This window comes from Gossypium arboreum, chromosome 9 (genome assembly GCF_025698485.1).
Source record: "Gossypium arboreum isolate Shixiya-1 chromosome 9, ASM2569848v2, whole genome shotgun sequence".
NCBI classification, from domain to species: domain Eukaryota; kingdom Viridiplantae; phylum Streptophyta; class Magnoliopsida; order Malvales; family Malvaceae; genus Gossypium; species Gossypium arboreum.
The window spans coordinates 2,571,245-2,598,038 of record NC_069078.1 but is presented as its reverse complement, the minus strand read 5'-3'; the positions used below and the strand labels follow the sequence as shown (position 1 = coordinate 2,598,038).

Sequence of the window (26,794 nt, the reverse complement as noted above, 5' to 3'; positions counted from 1 at the left end):
TGGCCCCAGCATTACCAACATTTTCGCCAAGGCCTACGCTAACCATGGTAGCCTTAGCCAACAAAACTTGCAAGGATGAGGTAAGCTTTGACAGTGGAGTCTTCTTCGCACCATTAAAGGACTCAGCAATGCACATATGCCTCTTTGTAGTCTCTAGTAAAGAAACCTTGCACTTCTCAACCACTTCGTTAGGATTATTGGATACTTCCGCTTGTTCAGATGTCCGCACCATGAGAATATCTCACCATCCTCTTCAGTTAAGGATTCCTCAACAGGGGGTAAAAAAGAATAAGGAATACAATGAGAAGGAGAGAGAGAAGAACTACCACGAGCAACAATCGAAGAACTCTCATGAGACATAGATGGTTAACTCACCGAAGAAGAAGCAGGAATAGCTCACCATCCTCTTCTTTTATAATGTCTGGTAATACAAGCAATGCTCGAAATTTGCCCTCTTGAGATTGAGATGCTAGGAATTAATTCTATTTTTGAACTTAATCGTCTTCTTGCTCGACCTAACGAGATTAAAAAAGTTATTTCATTAACCAAAACTAGTTATAATATTATTAGTTATTATTTTGAATAATGTTGCTTTATGTGAATTACATTAAGTAAAACTATATTGTATATTTAACATGTTAGAAATACTTTTATTATTATTATATTTGAATTGTTAAATAAGTTAATGTATTTTAATTATATTCAACTATTCAAATAAAGAATGTTTGATTTGTATAGAATGTTGATTAAAACTCTTGTTAAACACTCCTTTGATAAAGGTTCTAACCCGCTAACTATAATATCTAAAAATTTCATTGGATGGATATTACATACTTCCTTTTTTTTCAAATTTATCTGGATAACTATTAGATATTCTCTTTTTTATATATACAGTGTAAACTATTAAAATTATAAATAACAAACAAGACTCAAATTTCACTCACTGACTATTATATACTCTTTGCTTATACAAAAATTGTTTATTTCTATCTGTAACTTTTCTCAAACCTTTAAATGAAAAACAAAATATTTACTTAATTACGCTCAAACCAATGTCCACTTAAATATTACCATAGTAATCGTGCCGGGCACAATTCTCCATTTTTATATACTCTTATCTGCATTGTATTCATAGTAGAAGGGCAAGGGCACTGACTTGAATGCTCTGTACTTTCCCACATTGTTTAAATGCTCATTCTCCAACCTATTCAGTTGATAAATCAAAAGTAAGAATGAAATACTTAAAACAATGTTCATACGACAATAAGCTAATTAAAATGTGAATACTGACATATACACAAAAACAAGCATTGATATATTTACAAGAATCACATGGACTCTAACCTCTATTTTCTCTTTTGCCATACCAAATGTGGCTGGTGGCTACAAAGAGTTGAAAATTTACCTGAAGAAATTCCAAATGCCGCGGCGAATGATCTCCAAGCTAGCCACTACTGCAACCAAAGCTGTTTTATGCAGGAAAGGCACAGTTTGAATGCCCAACACTTGCTGCATCCAAGCAAGTCTCAATACACAGTTCAACACCTGCAAATCGGGATATAAAAGAGAATCGAATCAGGGCATAAAAGAAAATATATGGATAACCGGAGAAATGAGTGACATGAACTCTTACCATGGCTGCATAATAAACCCCTTTGTGTGGTACAACGAGCTTATCTCTAAGCCAAGGGTTTGTTGAATTCCTATTAAGAAGACCCCAATCTATAACTATGTCCCAGTATGTGCTAGCCATTGTTGCAATACCAGAAGTTGCAGCAGCCAAGACCAGCCATGTTTTTGTTTTCTGCTTCTGGTGTGAATAAATGGTTCTAATGGCGACCGCGGTGATTGTTGAGAAGTATTTCAGACCATTCAGACCGTGTGCTGTATCTTTTTCTTCAACCAAACGTCTAAGACACTAACAAAAGATTAAACAGAGCATTAGAGAACATCCAGAAGTTAATTACGTTTGAGTGGCGGATGCGAGAATGAACCTATATAGAGATTGGTTTACCTGAACAAAACGGAACCAGTATGGAATAATGGCAACAACTATGTAAAGCACTTTATAAACTTCACTTTCTTCACAGGTGTTTGATCTCTCTTCGAAGTTTCCCCAACCATAGTAGCAAATGTAGAACTCCAGGCTTCTAAATGCTTGAACCTGTATAAAACAGGTTGAAGTTACAACAATGTATTGGACAAGGGTATCAAGAAAAATGAAGGGTCGAAGCAATATAGGTTGGCCCAAATATCGAACCTGGCTAGTAAGTTGATCTGCCAAGAAGAAATCTGGGAGAGTGACCTACATGATGGAAAATGAAGATGAACATCTTTCTTTTTGCACACAACTTTACTCATATATAAGAAAATATATAATTTTATTTGAAGGCATGTTACCTTGTAAAGAGGTGCACAAACACAGTGAAATACACATCTGATAAGAAAGAATCGACTTGATCGATATATGATATTAAAAGGGCAGAATGTTACTGAAAGCACAACCTGCAAGATAGGTAAACATAAGAAAATGGAACATACTTATATTGGACACCTACCCATATCCTTTGTTACTTGGACTCGGATGTGAATGTTTCATGCGGGTATGTATCCAACACGATCATATGCAACTTTTTTTAAGTCTTTCCATGTATTTTAGAGGGTCATATCCCCATATACCTTGTATCCACATATGCATTGAACGCAAATGTAAAACACGGATAATTTAAGAAAATCAAAGAGTCGAAGCAACATAACCAATATTCAACACTCATACTTGAATCTGAATATCATAGAGAGAAAGTAAAGAGAAAATTGTGTTTTATATAGGACTTACAATGAGCAGGAACAAGGGAATTAGCTCAGTTAAAGTTCTGAAGCTTTTAGTTCTTGGATCCATTTCCATATCCAAATGTGAAATGACACCAGCTAATGCAAGCAATGAAAGACCACTGCTAAGAAGAAGTACTTCTCTATATCCCAACTCTGTTCCTTGCTTGAAACCAAATATAAACGAAAAGTTGACTCGATAACGCTTCCAAAAGAATACATTTCCAGCATACATGAGCATATGCAAGACAATGTAACCAAATAGGCTGCAAAAATATGAACCAGAAACATCAATACAATCATTAAATTATTCACTAGGAGTCCTTCACTTCTAGAATGATGGGCTAAAACCATTTAACATTTGAGAGTGACTTTACCCTATGTTACTCGTATTTGTATGTGAGTTTTAGATACAGGTGTGTTCAACTTTTCCTATGTTTTTCCATGTATTTGAAGGTTCATAGACATAGATACTTCAAGTAAAATTAAGTCCGAGCAACATTGGCTCTTTACCTGTAAAGTGGAAATATATTGACCATGTATTGATCTCTTCCTTGACTCTTAAGAAGATTTCTAGCATGTATGCTCACAATAATGGCCACTATTAGTGCAATGGAGCAACCAGAGAAGAAGCCTGCAAGTGAAGATGATAAAACAAAGTTTGATAAACTGATATAATCTGTAAGAAATGTAACCTGGAAACTCTACAACAATATAAACAATTTGCTCTGGAAAAAAGCTATTAAATGTCACAAAATCTTTACCATAGAGAAATGTAATCCTATGCCTTTCTTTTTTAGCTTGTGGTCTTAGAGTTTTCAGTCCTTTTCTACGATTTCCATTAGCAAAGTGTTTAACATAAGTATCCTCAACCCTTCCCATAAGCTTAGTAACCTATCAATCAATAGAACAAAATTAGGGACAAGGGGGAATTCATTGAACTGATATAAACAGATTCCTATTAACCATTGCTAACCTCATCAGAACTGCCAAGATATGATTTGTCCACCATTTGCAAGTAAGCTTTTGATGCATTTCGCAATGTGATCTGCGCTAGGATGAACCATAAAAACAATACAAATAAGCCAAAACCTTGTTAACTTTAGTTGATTATGATGTAGAAAGTGAAAAGGATTAGACCTTATCATATTTCTTCATGATCTTGGAAAATGCCAACTGATTCAAGAAGCTGATAGATCAAATACAGATATGATCAACTATAAAAATAGAGATGCTTTATTTCTAATGAAAAATAATGAGGAAGATAAGGTACCAGTAGCTTTTCAAAAGTCTAAGTTTTCTATAGAATTCTACAAAAGCCTGGGTGATTTTTTCCTCCGCAGTCCTCAATTCTTGCTTGCTGAATGACAAATCTGATTTTGAACTTTTGATGACACTTCTAAGTGTAGCTATAGGAGTTTCAAGCTCAACATTGATCTTTACATGATTCAAAACATCTAATGGAGCTGGTCTAAAATGTCTATTATCAATTTCCTTCATTTCTTCTTCATTGCTCATCTCAGTTTCTTGGATAACATCCATATGAGTCCGTCCTGCATATCAACAAACAGATTAAATACATAAAGCAAGAACCCAGATTTTTTTTCATATTGGGTTTGTTTATAAGTCAAAAACCCAGACAGATTCAGTCTCATTACCTTGCTTTCCACCATTGATGGGATGACTATGAGACAGTGATGAAGAATTTGAAGAAAACCCCTTATCAGCAAGATTAACCATATCAGTTCCTTTAACAACTGGATTATCAACCTTAATCCTAAGAGCAATTAAAGCATTCATTTGCTTACTCAACTCATCAGCTTCCAATATTACTTCTTCAACTTTTTTCTTGTAAAATCTAAGAACTTTGTTGAACTCATCATCAAGTCTCCTAAAAAAGAGTAGCTCAAACTCACCTCCTTCTTCACCTGACATAAGAAACATTGTTTGGTAATCCCCTTCAACTCCTCCTCCTTGAACTGCACTCACTAATATAACTTCGTCTTCATTGTTCTTCATTGCAGAAACTGGTTTATACCGATTTGTAAGTCCACTAAATGCCCTATAAAGTGATGCTCTTCGATTCAATGCCCCTTTTGTTGTTGTTGTTGTAGTTGTAGCCATTGTCAATGGTTCCTTGTTTTGTTGTTTGAATCTTAAGATATCTTTCAATATTGACTTCAGTTTACTGTAATCCATGTATGCTTCCTGCCATTCTTGCACCATTTGTGCTGCAAATTCCTTACCAAACTTCATCTTTTTCCTCAAAAATAACTCAAAAAAATGAACACATATATTTCAGTATTGGAAATTAAAATTATATAGAAGAATTTCAATTTCCAAGCTATGGAGTATATTTTGTTTGTTTCTTGCCAGCTTCCTTTAATCATGTCGTGATGGCCATTTCACTTACATAATCTCAATTAATATAGTAATTATTATTTATTATTAAATTAATAAAAAACCCAATTTATTTTTATAACCAATCTTGTTGATTGCATTATTTTCTTTCATTAAATATCAATTTTAATGTTTGTCAAGGAAATTAATCAAGCACATGGCCTTCAATCATGGCTATCATTTACCTACGCTCTTTGCAGTGGGTAAAAATATTATAAAAGCCCCTATAATAAGAGTTAGTTGCATCTTGGCCCTTCTACTAAAAAAGAGACAAAGTAGTCCCTATACGTCACATTAAAAAGAAAATTGATCTTTCTTTTAAAAATTTCATCTATTTTTACAGTGAAAAACTGGTTCTCGTATATTAACATGAGATAAACGTGGCACACTATGTGTTATTGTCTAGTTATGCCGTCAACCACATTAGTTTTTAACAGTACAGATGAATTAAATTTTCAACAAAAACGATCAATCTGTTTTTGATCTAACATACAATGACTAATTTTTTTATTTTTTAATAAATAGAGGCAAAATGTAATTTAATTCCTATTATAAGGACCTCTGATAATGACATAAAAGATTTCTTTTTTCTTCTATTTGGTTCATAAAGACAGATATAGTACAAAAAAATAGATAGATATAGATATATTCCATATTTATATATTCTATGTTTTCTTGGTAACGTATCAAGCTTGAGATATAATATATCAAGATGGAAACAGCTAGAGACGCGTTTTGCGAAAATTAAAACTTCTGATATATATATATATATAAGAACAGTCCTTGTCCTTTTACCAAGGTTGTAAATTAATCCTTCATTCTAATTTTATAATGTGGTCCCTCTCCTTCACAGGTTTGAAATTGAAAGTACCTATCTTATCGTTAACCGCGGTTTCCATTTCCAGTTAATTTTGGTGACATATCAGTTTTTTTAATGGATTATAAAATTCGCATTTGTTGTTTCCTTTTTGGTTTAAATATGCTAGAGGTCCCTGTACTTTTTTAAATTTAAAATTCAGTTCCTATACTTTAATTTTGAGACATTGCTTTTCTTGATTTAAAAATCTTGGTCCCTCCATTTAATTTTGCCATTAAAGTTAACAAAGTCAAAGGTAAAACAACCTTTTCATCCTTCAATATTTATATTTTTTGTCAATTTGGTCCTTACCCTTTAAAAGTACATAATTTTTTAAAAATATTTTTTATATTTTAAATAAAACATAAAAATAAAAATATATCATTTTAAAATATATATAATTTTAAAACTTAAAAATTATGAAAATATAAAAACTCTTTAAAATTTTAAAAATAAAATGATTTTAAAACGTTATATACTTTTAAAGGGTAATGACCAAATTGACAAAAAACTATAAATGTTAAGAGCTAAAAAGTTATTTTACCTTTGACACCGTTAATTCTAATAGCAAAATTAGATGGAAGAACTAAGATTTTAAATAAAAAAAAGTATAAGGACTCAATGTCTCAAAATTCAAGTATAGGGACTAGATTTTAAATTTTAAAATAGTACAAGAAATTTTAACATATTTAAACATTTCTTTTTAAGTTGGCATTAGTTTTTAAAAGAGTTCTAAATTTCATCTATCTTTTATATAAAAACTAGAAAATTACATTATTAAATATTTTTTATTAAATCACTTAGGTAAAAAGAAAATAGCATTTCAACTTCAATAATCGGCCAAGGAAAGAAATAGAAAGAAAATCTTGCATGCTCAAGTTTGCATCATTGTTTGAGGAAGGTTACTCTTTGAGCTTGCTTTAGACCCTCAATAGAAGTATTGTTTCCAGGGTGATAAATAATTAGTGTATAGATATGATAAATAAATTTTGCTTAACGTTCTTTGTAACGACAGTTTGAAAGAAAATAGACAACAAAAAAAAAAGAGCATAAAAGAATCGACGCAATCGATCTTTGTTAACGCAATTCAGACTCAACGATTCTACCATTATGAAGCCTCGCTCAGTGAATAATTTTATTTAACAATAGTATGGATCACCTATTAGCTTAAACCCAATCTACCTTTACATGGAGAAGTAATTACGGCCCCAATACCAGCCACAATTGTCACAAATCACCCAATCTACTCTTGATGTGTGGTACAAAACATCCTATTTATAAGCCTCTTCAAGTGATCAATCGACAATGTTTTGATAGGCTTTAAACTCCTATTTAAAAGCTAAAATTATCTCATTAATTATATTAAGTATTTATCGCATAAAAGTCTTCATAAATTAGTCTCCCAACTGTTTCAAAACTCTCTTGAATAAATCTGATATTTATCTCGAAAAAATAGCACTTCAATAATAAGACTTTCATGTTTATCCAATCACCTCAAACAATTCAATTGGGAGCCTTAGCACCATAGTTGGCCCATGCTTCTAGTTTTGTCAAATATGTTAGATTCAAATGGAACCTATTCAAAGCCTAAGTCAATGGCCTGAGTAGAGGAATAGTTTCGATATAACAGGTCATGGAACAAGTAGCAGTGACTTTCCCAACAATTTCCTCGTTGGTAATTTTGACAAAATCCTGTAGCAAATGGTTAACCCACAATACAAAAAAGTCACATAGCAAGGAAATTAGAATATGTTTGCCCCTAAAAAGTAGAACTATGCTTGATCACACACTTCCCCTATCAGTATGATTGCTCATCACATAATCAATTAAGCATGCATTAAGGTCATAAATGTGCAATAAAAAATATCATTATCTCTCCCTTTGACAAAGTGAACTGTAGCAACCATAACCGAGAACAAAACTTTTCATTTATCATTACCATATTCTCCCCCTTTTTAGCAAAAATGCCAAAAGTGCAACCATAAAAAATCAAAGCAGAAAAAGTCACCAAATCAACATCATTACTCATTACTCTATTCATCCCTTATCTACTTCCATCATGTTGTTTAAAGGGGATGAGATCGAATGTTACCTTATCAACAAGAGGAGTTATAGCTAATGGAATAACAATAGTCTTTCCCATGAAGCCTAAATAATGTTTCTCCAATGGTCGATAATCATTAACATTGTCATCATGAATTGCAACCTCATGTTTCACACGAAGATCAATAATTTTTTTATCTTCATTACTCCATTGTACTAGATTCTTTCTTACCCAAATTTGCCTATGTTGTGGTCTGTTTGTTCCATTCATTGTTCTAACATGCTTTTGCAGTTGAGTTGAACTCCTTTTAATCTCGCATATCTTAAAATAATGGGGTATATTATGTCCATATTTCCCACAATAATGGCATACAATCTTTCTAAAGTTTTTATTTCTTACCTTAAGACAAAAAGAAGAACCCACATATTTAGCTTTAACAAAAATTAGAGGAGTGGTAGGTTCCTTACCTTTATTGATGTAACCAAGTTCTTTATGGACTAGTTCAATTCTCTTTGAAGCCAAAATTTCATCAAACTTTTTACTTTAGACTCCAAACTTCTTCAAGACAACCTTTGCATCATCTAGCTCACTCTTGGTTGCTTTCAAAATATCATCCTTTTCTTGGATCACAATTTCGATCTTTTCTTTTTTTCCTTTAAGGACAATAATTTATTCCCTCAATGAATTATTCAATTGGCACAATATCTCTATTTTCTTTAACATATGGCTATAAACATCCTCCAAATATTTAAAAAGAGCATCATCATTATTCGAATCTTATTCAGACTCCGTTGGAACATGGTTTGGAACAATGGTAGTAAAAGCAACACAGTTGCTCACATCATCATCTACATCAAACCTATATTCTTCACTCCAAGTGACTATGAGTGACTTCTCCTTCTTCTTAGTATTAGCACATTCTGATTGTAAGTGATAAAATCCTTTACATTCATAACATTGAACATCCTTCTTCCTTGTCTCACTGGTATCTACTTTAGTTTCCTTCTTAGAAAACCTCTTTAAGCTCTTTATAAGTAAGGCTAATTGTTTTTTTGATCTCATAAATGTCCTCTACTATCTGTTTCGTTGTTAGGATAGCCTTTTGAGTATTGAACACTACATTCTTTGTCAAACCCATTTTTTCACGTTTTGCTTCTTCCATATTCAACTCAAAGGTTTGGTTTGAGCCTATTAACTCATCCAATTGAGAGTAGTAATATCTTTGGCCTCCTTTATTGTCGTGACTTTAATGGCGAATCGTTTTGGTAAAGACCTCAACACTTTACATACCAATTTATCATAAAAAAGAACACTTTCCAAGACAGAAAATCTCATTAGAAATCTTACATAATCTTGCATAAAAACTTAGATATAGTTTCATTTAGATATAGTTTCATTTTCAAATATTTTCAAATTTTTGAACCTAGTTGTTAAAATCTGAAGTTTTGACATACGTCAACATCATTTCCTTAATATTGGTTTTTCAATATTGTCCATGCCTCATTAGTAGATTCACATATAGAAATGGATTTAAGTTGGTCCAAGTCAACTCTACTAAAAATGGCATTTAGAGCATATGAATTTCCATGAGAAGCCCTTCTTTATACATTAGTGTATTTACTTCTTTCCTTAAGGTGTGTGGTGTCATCAGCAGCAATTACAGTGGACCGAGTCCACCCATCTTCAATAGCTTCCCAAGTTTCTTTATTGACAAACATAATGAAAGCCCTTATATGAGCCTTCCAATAATTACAGTTTGTTGAACTAAGTAGCAACAGAGGTCAAGTAATCGAACTACCTTCCTTCATGGATTTCATGGTTGTAAATTAAATAAATGATCACCTTCAAAAAACTTTTAAAGCCTACTCTGATACCAATTGATTAATAATTAGCCTGTAGATATGATAAATCAACTTGCTTAGCATTGTTGTCACGATAGTTAGAACAAAAACATGCAACAAAAAAAAATAAAGGCAAAAAAGTATCAACACAACCAATCTTTGTTTACACAATTCAAATATAACAGTCCTATGTCTACGTCGCCTAATGAATGATTTTATGTAACAGGCTTCTGAATCACCTATTAGCTTAAGCCTAATCTACCCTTGCACAAAGAAGTAACTGCAACCTTAATATTGAACACCAATTCTCACAAATCACTCAATCAAATACCTTACAATACAATCAATAAATCTCTCCAAATAATACCTAAAAGAGTGTCGCAAAATAACCATAAGAACACAACAATGTTGTTGATAAAAACGCTAAAAAAAAGCTGCTCTTGATGTACTACACAAAACAACCTATTTATAGAGAGCTCTTTAAGTGGTCAATCAACAGTATTTTGATAGACCTTAAACTCCTATTTAAAAGCTAAAATTATCTCATTAATTATCCTAAATATTTATCACATAAAAATCTTCATAAATCAGTCTTCCAATTGCTCCACAACGCTCTTAAATAAATATAATATTTTTCTTTAAAACATAACACTATAATAACTTTCTTGCTTATCCAATCACCTCAACCAATTCGGTTGGGAGTGTTAGCACCCTAGTTGACCCATGTTTCTAGTTTTGTCAAATATGTCACATTCAAGTGGACCAAACTCAGCATAAACAAAACATATTCAATGTCCAAGTTAATAGCCTAAGCAGAGAAACAATTCTGTTATAATAAGAGACGGAACGAATAGTTGCAACTTTCCCAACATTGGGTATCTATGTTCGATTTTACCCTTAAGTTTTTGTCTTTTGACTTCAATAGAAGCCCTTGACGGGGTCACAGAGTTTAATTAGAGTGCTTAGTCTACCAAAAAAAAATTTTATCATTAAAGGCATAGGTCCGAACCCCACTAAGACTAAATGCTAATGTAACATCCCAAAAATTATAGGGTTAGAAATAATAAAATTATCATGAACTAAGTTCAAGTCTCACCTTTTTGCATTTTTCCTTTTTACTTTTCAACAATTAAGGATGAAAACCAAGTTAGCATAAGAAATAAATGTGGTAGAAAATAATTAAGAAATGAGCAATAGCCTAATGGCCAAGCATCACTCCATTCTCCCTAGGATCTCAAGTTTTATCCACGCTAATTCTCTTATTCTTTTATTAAATTTCGGTAGATTGGTAATTTACCAAATCAGCCCCTAAAGTTTGCTTAACCTAGCCATTTGGTCCCTTTTCTAATCATAATATGATTTTGGTTATCTTTTCAAACCTATTTAGAATTTATTTTTCTCTCTTCTTTAAGTACATCTTTTTCTTTTAATTCATTCTCTTCTTTTCATAAAAACCTTTATATTCTTTTATTGGAAATTTTATATTTGAATTTTGAACCCAAAATTAACCTCGTTCAATCAGTTTTTCTTGTCGATTTAGCGAAATGTCGTCAAATCTGTGTCTACACGAGCCAAGATCGGTAAGCAATCTTGTTTCTAATTCTGTAGAACTTTAGGATTGTGGAATAGCATCGTTCTTGACAATCTTTCAAATCGATTTTGAATCTTTTTTAAGTTTTCCTGAAAATCTTGCTAAAATTCAGTAAATCTTGGAAATTGAAATTAATTCTTATGTTTTGTTCGATTGAAAGACTCGTGTAGGTGGCCCGGATTAGATTTGGACATGAGGATCGTTGTATGAGACCTCATAAGTCAAGTGAGTATTCTTTTACTAGAAATTCGAGGCAAAATCAAACTCAGCCCAGACCAAACGACTATGTGACCCACACGGCCTGAGTCATTCCAAACGACCAGGTGCCCCTATTTTTTAAATTTTATAGTTTCACCCAGAATTTTATGCTTCGATCAATTTAGTCCCTAAATAGTTTTCAAACTATTTTTAGTAAATTAAGTAATGCAATTAGGTCTCTGATTATTTGAGGCATGCTAGAATCCATGAATGCTCAAATTAATATGATATTTATTTGTGATTTTGAATGTGTACAAGAATTTCGAAAAGTACATATATATTATTATATGTATATTTATTTGTTGTGACTGTATGAATGGTATGCCTAAAATATTATTAAAGCGAATGTACAGAGAACATGACGTTGCTACTTGATTGCTATGTGTAAGAACATTAAATGTTTCAATATATGATAAAACTAAATAGATTGCATTGCATGGGGTGGGTTGATATGAGCGAATAAGGAAGAATCAGCAAAACTTATGCATTCAAACGTTTGTTGTGTACCCATAGCCATAGCAGATTCCAACTGTAATGTTTTACTATGCATTCACAATCCTCTAATAGCCATCATCTGCGAGCAGATTGTGTTTTCATAGACATCAATAGATTTCACTTGCAAAATAAATTGTAAACCATTGGTGGTTAATCCACAAATTGGAGTGATGGTGGGGGGAGTTTAGGAGAACTCCCAAATATAGAGCATAGTGATGGGGGTAGGATCTTCCTGATAAACTGAAACTATATGGCATTCCTAAAAACATGTGCATAAAAAACTGTGATTTTTGAGATGATACATATATATACATATGTACATTGTTAAGTAATCTGAAATAATGATATGTGTGAAATTACTATGGAGAATTATTCGATGAACAGTATTTCTGTATGATTAATCATTCCACTGATTATTCTTGTGCTGAGTTAATCTAAAATAACGATATTCTGAATTATTTTTCGATTATGATTATTTTGAATTCTAAGAAACTTATAGTAAAGTATTTTATGTGAAAAAAAATCGTTAAAATTGAAGTACTTTGTGATTGTGTTTATTCTCAGAATTGTTAAAGTGTTTTGTCTACTATTTTGTTTCAATTTCCTTGTGATGGAACACACATTTCGCTTTCATAGTCACCCCCCTTCTTTTTTTTTCTTCTCTTTAGATAATTCATAGGGTTAAGATGCAGGCACTCCATCTGAAGGGACTCTGCTAAATTTCATTTTCTTAATATTTAAGTTTCATTGTTTTTTTTATTTTCTTTAAAAGATTGTATTATTTATTTATAAACCGTGACATGGGACTTAGGATTTAGCTTTGAATTTTAATTACATTCATTAATAAATTTAGGATTAGGTAATTATTATATGATAAACCCGATTTTTACTAAAAACAAAAGTAAATATCATCTTTTCCATTGCTAGGTAACTAAACAAAACTTGAGGTTAATTAAAACAAGTACTCCACTAAGTTTTCAAAACAAAATTAAACAAATGTTTTTAAAAGGATTGTTTTTCAAAAACTCTGATAACTTATTGGGCTGCTTCGGTGGCTAATATAATCTCTTGAATTCGGATCTAACGCCTAGATTCAATTGGAGAAGTTACAGCTAAACATTTCCTTGATGGTTTAGGCATTCTTACCAAAACTCCATGAATCCTTTTGAGCTTTCTTTGGAGGTGTGAAAAACAAAAACTTAGAGTTAAAAGTAAACATAAACACCTCGAAAATAATACCTCCTTCTAAGGATAAGTTTTTAAGGATAAGATGGATTCCTCGGCCAACCATCCTTAGAAATTTTCTATTGAAAGATAACTGAACCCTCAACATTCGTCAAGAAAATTAATCAAGCCCATAGCCTTCAATCATGGCTGTCATCAAGGAAAACTCCTTGCACTGATAATGACGCTTTTATATATATATATATATATATATATATATATATATTTGTAAAAGAGATTTGGTAGTAAATAGATCTTCTAATTTGCATACACGTGTGGAATTGGTTTTACGTATTGATAAAAAAAATTATTATTAATACAAAATCATCTATTTAAATATCATTAAAATTAAAATTGAGATACGTTCCTGTAATTTGAACTCAAAAGAAATCTTAATGAAACTAAAGATGGAGTGTAACTAATAAAAGGAATAGAAATATATTATTTAAATAAAATTTGAGATTTTTTTAATAATAAAGCCCAAAAAAAAACCCTAGGAACAGTAGAATTGCAAACCAGGAGCAGTTGTAAAAAAAAACTAAAAGACTCAGTTGCAGTTTCAATCCAAATGCTAACAACTCCCTATTTAATATTATTAGTGACATAATATCTGTTTCTCTTGTTAACGTACCAACATTATAAGAAACCCTATCTCAAATCTCAATCCAAAGACAAGACAAGAATGTCGACTTTAAATCTGGGTCTAGTTCTGATAATCCTAGGATTCATGTTGGAAACAAAGATGGGGGAATCTATGAGATTCGAATTGGATTCAGGGCAAACCAAATGCATATCAGAAGACATTAGGACAAACGCAATGAGTGTTGGCAAATACGCCATTGTTAATCCACATCAAGGTTCATTGCCTCATTCTCATAAACTCACTGTCAAGGTATGTATGCCCCGAATCAATTTTTTTTTTTTTACAATGTTTAGTGTTTGTTAATTTAGGGTTGTTTTTCATGTTTAGAGGTTGAATTTAGTCTGAAAAGTTTAAATAAATTGTAGATAAATTTTGATAATTTGGAGATTCAATTTTAGTGTTTATTAATTTAGGGTTTTTATTTTGTTTTGATAAATATAATTTATATAATTCCACTTTTAGTACAAAAATCTAGTAATACTTTTACAGGTGATATTTTTATATCATGTCTAGGACACATGTGTTTTTAACTTATCAGATTTTTCTAAATTTTTTCAAATATTTAGAGCCGATGCGCTGAAAACGTATATTTCGATGGAATTAGCTTTGTTTGATCTAGAATTGTAGCAGACATTTGTGATTAACAAGATGTTTTTATGTTTACAGGTGAGTTCACCTTATGGGCACAGTTATCACATCGGAGAGGATGTGGATTCGGGTAATTTTGCATTTACCGCCACCGAGAACGGTGCTTACACTTCTTGTTTCTGGGCAATTAATCACCAGCCTCCGGTAAAGATTACCATTGATTTTGTTTGGAGAACTGGTGTTGCTGCTAAAGATTGGTCCCAGGTTGCCAAGAAAGGGCAGGTTGATGTAAGTCTTTTTTACCATATTGTTCGATACTTTTGATTCGGGTGCGAATGTCTAGTACAGTTATGTGTTTGATACGAGTTTGTTCATATTCTTTCATATCCTTTTTAAAGTCTTTTTAACGAGACATACTCATATTCAACATTCTTATACATCCAAGCATAATATATATATGCGATAACCTGCTTTTATGGGCTGAATGACATACATTCATATGCAACACTCACCCTCTTCCATATATGAACTATATAAGTTAAATTATATCTTAGTATGGAAGTACTTTGATATGTCCGGTTTACTGTGTTACTCAAAACTCGGTTATGAGCAATGGATAAAAGAAAGTGTACTGACACAAGAATGCTCAAGAGGACTCTTAAAGGATTATCTCTCATGGACAATGTCTGAATATGTTCATATACAAGTACTTCAAAAGTTTGATTGTACCATGTTTATTAGCTTTCAACATGTCCTTCCTTGTAGACAATGGAGTTCGAATTGAAGAAGTTGTACGACACCGTCACGTACATTCATGAAGAGATGTATTATCTCCGGGAGAGGTATGAAATAACTAGTTTCGTTATAACTATCCCATATTTTATAAATCTAATATTCGAATCCCAACATCTACAATACAGGGAAGAAGAAATGCAGCATCTTAATAAGGAAACAAATTCGACAATGGCGGCACTTAGCTTCTTTTCGATCGCCCTATGCTTGTCGGTGGCCGGTTTGCAGGTGTGGCATCTAAAGACATTTTTTCAAAGGAAGAAGCTCCTTTAGTTTCTTTGCCTCTCTTCTGTTTCTTAACTCCATTGTTTATAACACTTCTCTATCTGTTATCTTTATTTGTCTTTTAAGAGGCTTAAATGTTAATAGTAAATACCCTAATTTATCAATTCAACTTATTAAACTCGAAATTCAGAGATTTATTTTTCATTATAATAATTTTAATACATTTAATCATTACAAGCATAAACTAAATAACTAATTCAATAACTAAATAAACTGAGTAACTAACTAATTTCCAAACTAATTAATTTTAAAATTTTAGTAAATTTGTATCGTTTATTCAAATAAATATATTACTAAATATATACTATATTTAATAACCATCCATTATTATTATATTTTGTATCATAATGTTCTATTAATGTTAATATTAAAACTTTTATTGTGTTGAGAAATTATCTTTTACCATCTACGATGATAATTAAATGAATTAATGAATTTATTTTAAAAAAAATCATCCATTATTAAAGTTACTTGTTATTTAACTAGTTTTTAATATACCCACAGTTGAATCAATAATAAAAATATTTTTATTTTTATTTTTAATTTGATTTTGAGTTAAAAATACTTATATTAGAAATTAGATTATATTTTACTCTTTTTACTTAAAAATTAGACAAATTGGTCCTTCTACGTTCAAAACAAATGAAATGCTACGTGTATATCGTGTTGACATACATAGATCAATTTTAACTGTAAATATAAACGAAATTTTAACAAAAAAATAATTTTACTCTTTAATCTAATTATAAAAATTAATTTATTTATTTTATATAAATAAAATAAAATACAATTTAACAAATAAAATAAAATGTTGGTTGCTGTTTTAATGTATTGCAAACATAACACTAAAACTAAAGCGATAGGGATTCATTTTATTTTAAAATTCAATACAAGCGCAGTAACCTAAATGTTTGGGGGATTTTTATTAACAATCAAAGATTCAGATCCACAAAAACACACGCGTAGATAATAGATACCATCAATGGAGGCATGCCTCAACTCTTTATTTAGTAGCTATATATTATGGCATGAAACGGTACTCCATTTATGCACTGAGACATCATTCCGATTAATCCTCGTCGTAATCACGGTGCCGACGGTGCCGGCGGTGCTTCTTTCCCTCATCATCATCATCTTCATCATCTTCATCTTCACTTTTCTTACCCTGCAATGTTGACCATGTTGAAATCGAGTGAGTTTAAAACATCTACGTTATTCAAATTCGTGATAAATATGGGATAACTTACGTGTTTTCTGCGCCCATGGCTCCTCCTTTCATCATCTGAATCATTGTCATCATTTCTTCTATAACTCGACTTCTTATACCCTTCATCTTCATCATCCGATTTCCTCCCACCTCCATATCCTTCTTCTCTTTCATCTGATCTATCATAACTCGATTTCCTATAACTAGATTTCTTATACCCTTCATCTTCATCATCCGATTTCCTCCCACTTCCATGGCTTTGCTTTTTACCGTACCCAGATCCGTATTCGGATTCGGAGTCTCCATACCCTGAAGATTTCCTCCCATATTCGGATCCATGTTCCCTGTGCCCCGATTTCCTACCATATCCAGAATCATGTTCAGGCTTCCTTCCGTGATGATGAGACCCATGTTGATCTCCATATCCATCATCATCATGAGCACTAGAATAGGGTTTAGATTGTCCATGTCGATCATGACCATAAGGGTAGCTTCCGGAAGAGAAATGCGGACACTCATAATCTAAATTTCCGTCAGACGGTGTGGACGAAGGGTAACAAGTCTCTTCACTGGGTTCCAATGGTTGTCCGTAAGTCACGAAGAGGTCGAACCCACCACGGTACGGCGTTGGATTATGCTCGTCAAACTCGTCGGGTTCATCCTCAGCTGGAGATGTGTAATACGGCATCGTTTGGCTTTGGCTATGCGTTCAAAAAATGAAAATTAAAGGTTCTTTTTCTTTTTCTTCTTTTTTAAATGTTTTGATATAAATATATGAGACGAAGTGAGGGGGTTGAACGGAGAATGAAAGGCGGGAAGCGATTGAATAGGACAGTTTGACGAGACCTCTCAATTCGTTCATTGTTTAAAAAGCCTAAACGATGACGTTTTAAGGAAATTAACTTGGGCCGTTGGATTTTGAAATATACCGTGTTCTTTGGCAAAGAACAGGTTTTTTTTTTTTTTAGTTAAAAAATTATTGTAAATTTGAATTTTCATTTACGATTCGCAGATTCTAGATTTGAATAAGATATTTTATTTTATGAAATAAGTAATTAATTTAAATTTAGTTTTTTAAGAATTAAATTATATTTTGAAAAATTCTTAATTAAATTAAATTTAATGGTAAAGTGCGAATATAATGTAGACTTGATCATAGATCGAGTCAAGTTTGAGTCGATTTTAAGGTTAAGCCTAGGTCTATTTTCTAGGCTTGGGCTTGATCTTTTCAAAAAAAAATTAGCCTAAAATTTTACTCAAGCTAACACTAATAAAAATGCTTAATCAAGCCCGGTCCGTCCATATTAATTTTTATATTATTTTTTATATAAAATATATTTAAAAATATAATACATCAAATATACTAAAAACATTAAAATAAATATTTTTCAACAAATTAAAAATACATTAAAAAAATCTTTATACTCAAATAATAGTAACATGGATAGCAACATAGCAAGCAAATGCTTCTAAAGTAGTAGCAAACTTAACAATAAAATAAAAGTTATACAATATCCAAACAATAGTAACAAAATAGTAGTAATATATTAGAGAAATAATATCAAAACAACAACATAACAACAACAAAATAGTAACATAACCGAAGCAAATAGCAACAAGAAAAAAATTTAGTCAAATTCGGGTTAGGGCCAAAAAATTCTTATTGGAGACCCCGCCCATTTAGAAAACAGATCTTATTTTTTGTCCAATCCTATTTTTCGAACCTATATTTTTACTCAAACCCTCTCAATTTTCAAGTGAGCCTAGGTGGGTGACTCGACTCCTAGTCCAGTGTAAAATCGTGATACACGAACTTTTTCATATTTAAAATTTTGGGTAAACATTGGGTCAGTAAATTATTAATAACTTTATGTTTTGGTTATTTAATTTCAAAATGTTACAAAATGGTTATTAAATTATTAAAAAATTTTCATTTTAAATTATTGAACTATTCTAGAGTTTTTATTTAAGCCATTGGGTTGTTAAGTTTTTTTTTTTAAAGTCCAGCTAGAGAGCTCCAAGCGACGATTCAACAATTGGTACGATGAATTAGTACTCATTAACGAGTAGAAGAACATTTTAGATCCAAGTCTATTTGACAATCAATGTCAAGATTGAAGAAGAAAGCTATTTAAATTTTGGTTTATAAATTTGTGACATTTAAAGTTGTTTCATGAAAAAAAAACTGAATTTAGAAGAGAAAGAAAATAAGAGCTTTCAATTAGTATAGGTGATGCAAATAGAGGATTCCATACAATAGTGAATTTAACAGTTCAATGACTTAAAAAGAAAACTTTCAAATAGTGCAACGACTATTTTATAATCTTTTGAAATTAAATGATCAAAATGTAAATTTACTAATTATTAGTAACCTTAGTGTAATTTACCCATAAATTTAAGTTGATTCAATTCAAACTTATAAAAATGGATAGAAAAGTTACTATTGTTATCTTGTATTTGCTATAAAGTAAAACATCAATATTATTGGGAAAAATAAAATAAAATAAAAAGTGTAAAAATAAATGGTATTTAAATGCCACCTCCAAGTTTATTTTATTTATCCAAATTACATTAGGTGTATAAAATTTCAAAATTAGACGACACATGAGTATTAATTAATATATCATTCTACCAAAGGGCCATTCATGAAATAAAGGAAATTGCATTTCAATTGCATCCCTCATACTTTTGTTTTAATCAGTGGAGCCCTTTTATATTCCTTATAAATGGTCAAGAATAAAAGACATTATTCTCTTTTATATTCCTTATAATTTTTAAAATTATTCTATGCTTTTTGTTTAAATTTATCTTTTTTTAGCTTTATTTTAAGATTTTTATAATTAAATTAACTTTTAATGTTATAATATTAAAATTATTATAGTTTTAGAAAAGATACATATTAATAAATATTATTACAGATTAATTTATAAAAGATCGAGTATTAATAATTTTAATATAATTACAGATTAATTTAACTATATATAAAAATAAATAACTTATAAATAATATTATTATTAATTTAAATAATTTTAAATTAGTTAAATATTTTTAAAAATAATTTATAATTACATTATTTTAAAATTTATTAATTATTTTTAAACAAGAATTAATGTTATAAAAATATTAATATAAAAGTAAGATACATTAAAATTGCCTAGGTAGTGAAAGAGATAAAGGAAAGAAAGTGGGAAGAAATTTTTAAAAAAATAGAATAAAAAATAAATGAGGAAATTATTTTCATGTATTATATATTTATTAGGTTAAAATGTGTTGCTAGTCCCTATGCTTTGACAAAATTTGAAATTTAGTCTATAACTTTAAAAGTTAAAATTCATCCTTCTACTTTTTTAATTTAAAAATCTTAGTCTAATCATTATTGTCGTTAATATCCATTGTTTGAATTATTACCTTTCGTATACTTATTCTCAATGATTTTTGCATGAAAAAACAAAATGTATAAGCAAAACTCCTTATACCAATAGCTTATTTGCGAGATTTTCTTGATAATTTGAAAGAAAGAAAAATAGAGAGAAAATTAAGAAATAAGGGGGCAAGAGAGAAGAGCAAAATGTTCTATTATATTGTCCGAACCCTTTGGTAAGTTTCAATTTTTTAAAATTTGAGATTTTTCTCTTTTAATTAATAATACAAAGTAATCTATTTCTTGTCTAAACCTATCATTTCTTATCTATAACTCAAATTACTAGATTGATTGGGTTTTTGAATAGCTTTTCGTATTAGAATTTTAGATTTTTTAAATTTATAATAGGCAGAGCTATTCTTCTTCTCCTCTTTCTCCAAACCCACCATTTCTTCTCTTAAATTTCAAGTTTTATATATAAATATTAGTTACAAAATTCTTGATTTTGCCTTGCTGCTATTTATTTTTCTATGATTTTTTTATTTATTTTAAAGAAAATTTTAAAATAACTATTAACCTTTTGAATTAAGGAGCAACGTTACCTTTTTAACTGCCGAGTAACAAAATTGTAACAATCGATAAATTAATGACTATTATGTAACATAGGTAACCGAAATATAATTTAAACAAAGTTGAAGGACGATGAATGTAGTTTACCCTTAAAAAATTGAATGAAATATTCTTAGTATGATAAAAGACAAAAACATAGTAATTAGCAGTAAAACAGCAATGAATCATGTCTTCTGAAAAACCTGTAAATTGTTTTTCTATTTATTGCCTCTTCGCTCGATCTCATCAGCCTCTTTCTTAAAGAAAAACTCAAATCTCACTAAAAACCCCACAAAACATTCAAGACAGAAAAGAGGGCGTGTTGTTGTTGTTTCTCTTCGACTTCGATCGATGTCGGCGAGGGTAATAACGGTGTCCCAAGACGGCAATGGCGACTACCGAACAGTGCAGGAAGCCATTGACACTGTCCCACTCTGCAACACCTGCCGCACCATCATTCGACTGTCACCCGGGGTTTACAAGCAACCTGTTTACATTCCCAAGACCAAGAACCTCATCACTTTGGCTGGTCTCCGCCCTGAACTCACTGTTCTTACATGGAACAATACCGCTACTAAAATTCAACATCACCAGGTAAAAAAAGATGTCCTTTTTTCGTGCTACCTTATCTGGGTTTTCGCTACGTGTAATCATAGTGTTTTTTTTTTTTTTTTGAAAAGGGTTCGAGGTTAATTGGGACTGGAACGTTCGGTTGTGGCACTGTGATTGTTGAAGGAGAAGATTTCATTGCTGAAAATGTCACATTTGAAAACTCTTCCCCAGAGGTGACTTTTCAATTTTTCCTCTAATTTTAACCCCCTTTTTTTTGGGGATTTTTTTTTCTGGATTTCGGTTTTTGTTCTTGAGTTTTTTTTGGCTAATTATCCTATCATCATTATCAAGAATTTCAACTCTGGACTTTTCTTTTTTCTCTCAATAGATTTCCCTTTCTACTATATTGGTATTGAATTAATCACTAAAGCAGACAATTTATGATTGGAATTTCACCTTTATTAGACATTTTCCTGAGCTTCAATTTGTGATTCAAGTTTGGTTCTTGGGTTTTTGACTGATCATCATCATCATCACTTTCTTTAAAATTTTGATTTGTTTCTCAATATATTTTCCTTTCAGCTATATGGATTGGAATGATATGAATTTTAGCATTTGGGTGTTTTTTCTTTCTATTGTCAAAAATTGCGAGTTGCTTTGAAAATGCTGCAGAAATTTCAAACTCTTCCCGCAATTAATCTTTCACTTCCTTACAGGGTTCAGGACAAGCTGTTGCAATCAGAGTAACAGCGGATCGATGTGCATTCTATAATTGCAAATTCCTGGGCTGGCAGGTGCTTAGCTCATCTCATTTTAGTTGGCCTTATGTAAACTGTATCATTATGCCCTCTTATGTTGTCCCGACTCTTTGTTTTCCGATGCATATTCCAGCATGTGTATAAAGATATAATCCTCTGAAGTCTTTCTAAATACATTGAAATCTTGGCAAAGTTATATCTTTCTGTGTAAACAATGTTGGCTACATGTTAAGCTCTTTACTCTTTCGATTATTTCATGACCAATTTAGTGGTTTAATTGTGTTTGTAAAGTTGTACGGATGATTTATGGAACCTTCTTTAAGAGGTGATATTTCGACAAGTCTTGAGGTTCGGATTTCAGCATCTAGGACCCTTTCTTCTATCCGTGGACATTGACCTCCTAGAATCTTACTGCTCGTATAACCATTTGCAGGATACTCTATACTTGCATCATGGAAGACAGTACTTGAAAGACTGCTACATTGAAGGAAGTGTAGACTTTATTTTTGGAAATAGCACAGCTCTTTTAGAGCATTGTCATATACACTGCAAGTCAGCTGGATTTATAACTGCACAGAGCCGGAAAACTTCTCAGGAATCGACTGGTTACGTGTTTTTAAGGTCTGTGGTTGACTAATTGTGCCTTTTTCTTTTCTACTATTTGTTTTTCGTTAACATCTCATTATCATCTTGCATAAATTTCTTAATTTTCAAGTTGTTAAGTTGTTTGAGGACTTCGAAGTGGATGGTTTCAAGCATAGTTCTTATGTTTAAATTCGAAAGAAAATTCTTCAAAATACAGCTCTTTTGTATGTATGGTCTATCTGGTATTTTGTTGGTAGGAAAATGTGGCACTCGTAATTTTCCTTAATATTGTATTTGTGCTTTTTATAGTTGTTTAAGTTAAAAGTTTCTCACCCGAACCCGGGATTTTGATTCTGCTAACAATTTTTTTAACCATTAAGCTATACTTCATAGAAAACTATATACTTGCAATATAGCTACAAGGACCATACATAGTTCTGTTTTTAGGAGACTGAACTGCGATCCGTTCAAGTTCGCAAGGAAAAAGTTATGGTGCATCTTCTCGGATTATTGTTCCCGTTCTTTTGATTTCCTTCCTCTTACAATCAGTTACTTCCATTATCACACGTAATCAGCTGTGAATTACAATTTGTGGCATTGATGCAGATGCGTCATTACTGGCAACGGAGGGTCTTCTTATTCATATCTCGGGCGACCATGGGGACCCTTTGGAAGGGTGGTCTTTGCCTACACATACATGGACCAATGTATCAAACATGTAGGTTGGCATAACTGGGGAAAAGCCGAAAACGAGAGAAGTGCTTGCTTTTACGAATACAGGTATCTCATGGTCTCTCTTCCTTATTCTCATGTTGCTTTTACGAGAGACGTCATTTCCTTTGGAACAAATAGATTTAAATGAAACTGCTGCAGATGTTTCGGCCCTGGGTGCTGTCAATCGAAACGGGTTACTTGGTCTCGGGAACTGCTGGAGGAAGAAGCAGAAGAGTTCCTTATGCACGGATTCATAGACCCTGATCCGAACCGACCATGGCTTGCTCAAAGAATGGCACTGAAAATACCATATTCTGCATAGAAAAGAGAAACAGATAGTGGTGGTATGAGTTAATAATGAGGAATGTAATGGTGTGTGTTGGAACTATTTGAAGCATAGAATAACGAAGATGGCCAAGAAAAATGGTAAGCTCATATGGTTTGGGCAGTTGAAACTTGAATATAATAGTGTTGAAGTATTTGAATCCTCATAATTGCTTTATTAATCAAATTAACTATAATAGTTGGAGTGTTTTAAGATAATTAACATTTACTATGATTTTTTTTTGGTATTTTTCATATCCGTTTTACGGTTTACGTTTGAAGTTTGTGGCTCTTCTTTAAACAATGTCGTTTCAAAGGTACGAACATGCATCTCTCTTTGGGAATGCAACATGCTTTACTATTATACTTAACTCTTGTTAATTATTATGGTCTTTTTTAATCACATATTCATTGCAACTCGTGAATGTGATCATACAATTTGATTCGGTGCATAGCACTCTATCATGTCTTGACTTTTTAAAATAATTTTAAAATTTAAAATTGATTTTTTTCATATTAATAATTTAATATTAAACGTTTTACGACTATATTTAAATTAGATGATGAAATTAGATGATGTTTTTTAGATAATAATATAATTTTGAGTTGGGTTAGCTTAAGGGTAAATTAATTATGCCTTTTGCTTTGTTTTTGGTCATTCAGTTATTTTTTTATTATTTGGTTACTATATTTTTTGAAATTAAATATTTTAATCAGTCTCTCGTTATTTGTCGCTTTGGGAAAATCCTAATTCAAATCAATAGTACTGATACTATTAATGCTATCTAGGAAGATTCTTCGGGGGAGTTCTAACTCTACCTCAGTAAGGAAAATCCATCTTGAGGAAAATGGAGCAATGAAAAATTCAATACGACCCCAGAGAAGATAACTTCATTGCCTACTATCTGGCTAAATCTGTTCGTACTAGGAGTCTAGGCTTAAAATTGTTTGAAAATCTTCTTACGAGGGTTTGAGTTCTTACTTGTATCTTTTTTTCACCAAAAAAAAAAAAATTAATGTGTGGTTTTTATTAATCTGATAATAAATTTAACTTTTCAATATTTACACAATTTATCAATTTAATCTTAAATATAAAAAGTTTAACAAATTTAACTTTCAATATTTACAAAATTTGTCATTGTAGTTTAAATGTTAAAAACTCAATAAATCTATCACTCAACAATTACAAAATTTGTCAAATTAGTTTTAATTCTAAAATAGATATTTCAAAATATACATTTTAAAAAAATACATTTTTAAAAATATTCTTTAATGTACTTCCAAAACCCACTAAAGAAGAAGAGTACAAGACGTATTAATATCGTATTATTTAATTAAATTTCTCTAAAATATTAAGGATCAAACTCATAGATAGAGTATTTGTTGAATATTGAGGGCTAAATTTATTGAGATTTTAGAATTAGAATTAAAACATTAAGGGCTAAATTCTTTGGTTGCTTTAGATGTAGGATCAAATTAATAAAATTAGAAATATTTGAAGGTTAAATTTGTTATTAGGCCAAAAAAAAGTGAACTATATAAAACATTAAGGGCTAAATTCGTTGATTTCTTTAGATTTAGGATCAAATTAATAAAATTAGAAATATTGGAAGGTTGAATTTGTTATTAGGCCAAAAAAAAGAAGGTTAGGCAAAAAAATCTAAAAATGGAGATGCGGGGGATCGAACCCCGTGCCTCTCCCATGCAAAGCGAGCGCTCTACCATTTGAGCTACATCCCCATTTGTTTTAGAAATTTGGAAAGTAATTGTTTTATTAAAAACGAAAATAAAAAAGGTTAGGCAAGAATAAATCTAATTAGGCAAAAAAATCTAAAGGTGGAGATGCGGGGGATCGAACTCCGTGCCTCTCGCATGCAAAGCGAGCGCTCTACCATTTGAGCTACATCCCCCACTGAGCTGTATGGGTTACAGGAAGAAATATATCACTACATTGTTAAATTCAAGAGAGAGCATTTGAGCAAATAAAAATAGTGTATTTGCCGGGTGTACACAAGTCAGTCCGGTTTACAGTATCTTGAGGAATTTCATCGAACAGATTATAGGCAGAGGACATCTCGCCACAAAATTGGTGAGTTTTAAGGAGAAAGAGGTTTTCAGTTGTGTAAAGGATTCAAGGCATGGAGTTTTTCTGCCAATGGCAAAGGCAATTTGCTTGGGTTTTGAGTTTTCTCGCTAAAAAACCCAGAAAAACAGACACAAATGAGTGATTATTTAGCAATAATGATGCCGACAATCCACTTGTTTCGGTTCATCCTTCTCGGCATGACTCTCATAATTCTCCTGCTCTCGCAATGTGACAATTGATAGCATAAAAAGGTTAATGATCAACGTTTAGAGGTTAATGTGAGAAATTTATGGTCCAACTAACATTAACCCTTAGATTTTACAATTATTTTTATTTCAACTTTACTTATAAAAATTATTTTTAAAACTTCAATTAAGATTAGGTTTTATTTTTATGGCTAAAAGGTCGAAAAAAATCTGGGTAAAAAACAAATTAATTGAGCCCTTATGAAAAAATGTACTCAATTGAACTTTGAGTGATAAAAAAAAATAATTAGCCCTTTTCGTTAACGAAAATTGTCAGTTGACCAGTTTGATCGTTAATTGCTTTGATGTGGTTGAAGAAAGTTACCAAAAGTTACCATATGTAAGTAAATTAACGTGACATGTTACATCAATAAAAAATAAAATTATATTTTTTAAATGAAACATTTTTCAAAATTAATTAAAATATATCGATAGAACGAATCTGGACAATCATATGTCCAGATTCATTTTGATTGAGTGTAAAATTAAAAAACTTTGAAAATATAT

At 31.3% G+C, this 26,794-nt stretch overlaps 4 protein-coding genes and 2 non-coding genes across 6 annotated transcripts; 2 read left to right on the top strand and 4 right to left on the bottom strand.

The window, feature by feature from the left end:
• Positions 1-934: 934 nt before the first annotated feature.
• On the bottom strand, positions 935-5,336 carry LOC108454563 (phosphate transporter PHO1 homolog 9-like). Its single transcript, XM_017753064.2, has 13 exons — positions 4,488-5,336; positions 4,103-4,382; positions 3,970-4,018; positions 3,806-3,877; positions 3,594-3,723; positions 3,343-3,463; positions 2,837-3,095; positions 2,401-2,505; positions 2,261-2,305; positions 2,015-2,164; positions 1,634-1,918; positions 1,406-1,545; positions 935-1,204 (listed from the first exon to the last, which is right to left on the bottom strand). The coding sequence occupies exons 1-13, from the start codon at positions 5,083-5,085 to the stop codon at positions 1,105-1,107; spliced, it is 2,334 nt and encodes a 777-aa protein (XP_017608553.1). The 5' UTR covers positions 5,086-5,336; the 3' UTR covers positions 935-1,104.
• An 8,884-nt stretch (positions 5,337-14,220) lies between these two features.
• On the top strand, positions 14,221-15,935 carry LOC108456494 (transmembrane emp24 domain-containing protein p24delta9-like). The gene is made up of 4 exons (XM_017755057.2): positions 14,221-14,430; positions 14,848-15,057; positions 15,535-15,611; positions 15,690-15,935. Exons 1-4 carry the CDS (start codon positions 14,221-14,223, stop codon positions 15,832-15,834), a joined length of 642 nt encoding a protein of 213 aa, XP_017610546.1. The 3' UTR covers positions 15,835-15,935.
• A 946-nt stretch (positions 15,936-16,881) lies between these two features.
• LOC108455135 (uncharacterized protein At5g39570-like) lies at positions 16,882-17,989 on the bottom strand. The gene is made up of 2 exons (XM_017753738.2): positions 17,094-17,989; positions 16,882-17,011 (listed from the first exon to the last, which is right to left on the bottom strand). The coding sequence occupies exons 1-2, from the start codon at positions 17,739-17,741 to the stop codon at positions 16,916-16,918; spliced, it is 744 nt and encodes a 247-aa protein (XP_017609227.1). The 5' UTR covers positions 17,742-17,989; the 3' UTR covers positions 16,882-16,915.
• A 3,175-nt stretch (positions 17,990-21,164) lies between these two features.
• Positions 21,165-24,175, top strand: LOC108454072 (pectinesterase 31). Its single transcript, XM_017752383.2, has 6 exons — positions 21,165-21,617; positions 21,704-21,808; positions 22,292-22,369; positions 22,767-22,954; positions 23,525-23,698; positions 23,792-24,175. The coding sequence occupies exons 1-6, from the start codon at positions 21,375-21,377 to the stop codon at positions 23,952-23,954; spliced, it is 951 nt and encodes a 316-aa protein (XP_017607872.1). The 5' UTR covers positions 21,165-21,374; the 3' UTR covers positions 23,955-24,175.
• Positions 24,176-25,623: 1,448 nt separating this feature from the next.
• Positions 25,624-25,696, bottom strand: TRNAA-UGC (transfer RNA alanine (anticodon UGC)). The gene has a single exon. It is a non-coding gene; the product is annotated as a tRNA-Ala (tRNA).
• Positions 25,697-25,793: 97 nt separating this feature from the next.
• On the bottom strand, positions 25,794-25,866 carry TRNAA-UGC (transfer RNA alanine (anticodon UGC)). The gene has a single exon. It is a non-coding gene; the product is annotated as a tRNA-Ala (tRNA).
• Between the last annotated feature and the right edge of the window lie 928 nt (positions 25,867-26,794).

Coding starts and splice junctions, on each gene's coding strand:
- LOC108454563 (XM_017753064.2), bottom strand. CDS start 5,085: ATGAAGTTTGGTAAGGAATTTGCAGCACAAATGGTGCAAGAATGGCAG. Junction 3,878..3,969: donor TCATGAAGAAATATGATAAG/GTCTAATCCTTT, acceptor ATCCTAGCGCAG/ATCACATTGCGAAATGCATC. Junction 2,506..2,836: donor TTCCCTTGTTCCTGCTCATT/GTAAGTCCTATA, acceptor CCTATCTTGCAG/GTTGTGCTTTCAGTAACATT.
- LOC108456494 (XM_017755057.2), top strand. CDS start 14,221: ATGTCGACTTTAAATCTGGGTCTAGTTCTGATAATCCTAGGATTCATG. Junction 14,431..14,847: donor CTCATAAACTCACTGTCAAG/GTATGTATGCCC, acceptor TTATGTTTACAG/GTGAGTTCACCTTATGGGCA. Junction 15,058..15,534: donor CCAAGAAAGGGCAGGTTGAT/GTAAGTCTTTTT, acceptor CCTTCCTTGTAG/ACAATGGAGTTCGAATTGAA.
- LOC108455135 (XM_017753738.2), bottom strand. CDS start 17,741: ATGCCGTATTACACATCTCCAGCTGAGGATGAACCCGACGAGTTTGAC. Junction 17,012..17,093: donor GCCATGGGCGCAGAAAACAC/GTAAGTTATCCC, acceptor TCAACATTGCAG/GGTAAGAAAAGTGAAGATGA.
- LOC108454072 (XM_017752383.2), top strand. CDS start 21,375: ATGTCGGCGAGGGTAATAACGGTGTCCCAAGACGGCAATGGCGACTAC. Junction 21,618..21,703: donor CTAAAATTCAACATCACCAG/GTAAAAAAAGAT, acceptor TTTTTTGAAAAG/GGTTCGAGGTTAATTGGGAC. Junction 21,809..22,291: donor TTGAAAACTCTTCCCCAGAG/GTGACTTTTCAA, acceptor ACTTCCTTACAG/GGTTCAGGACAAGCTGTTGC.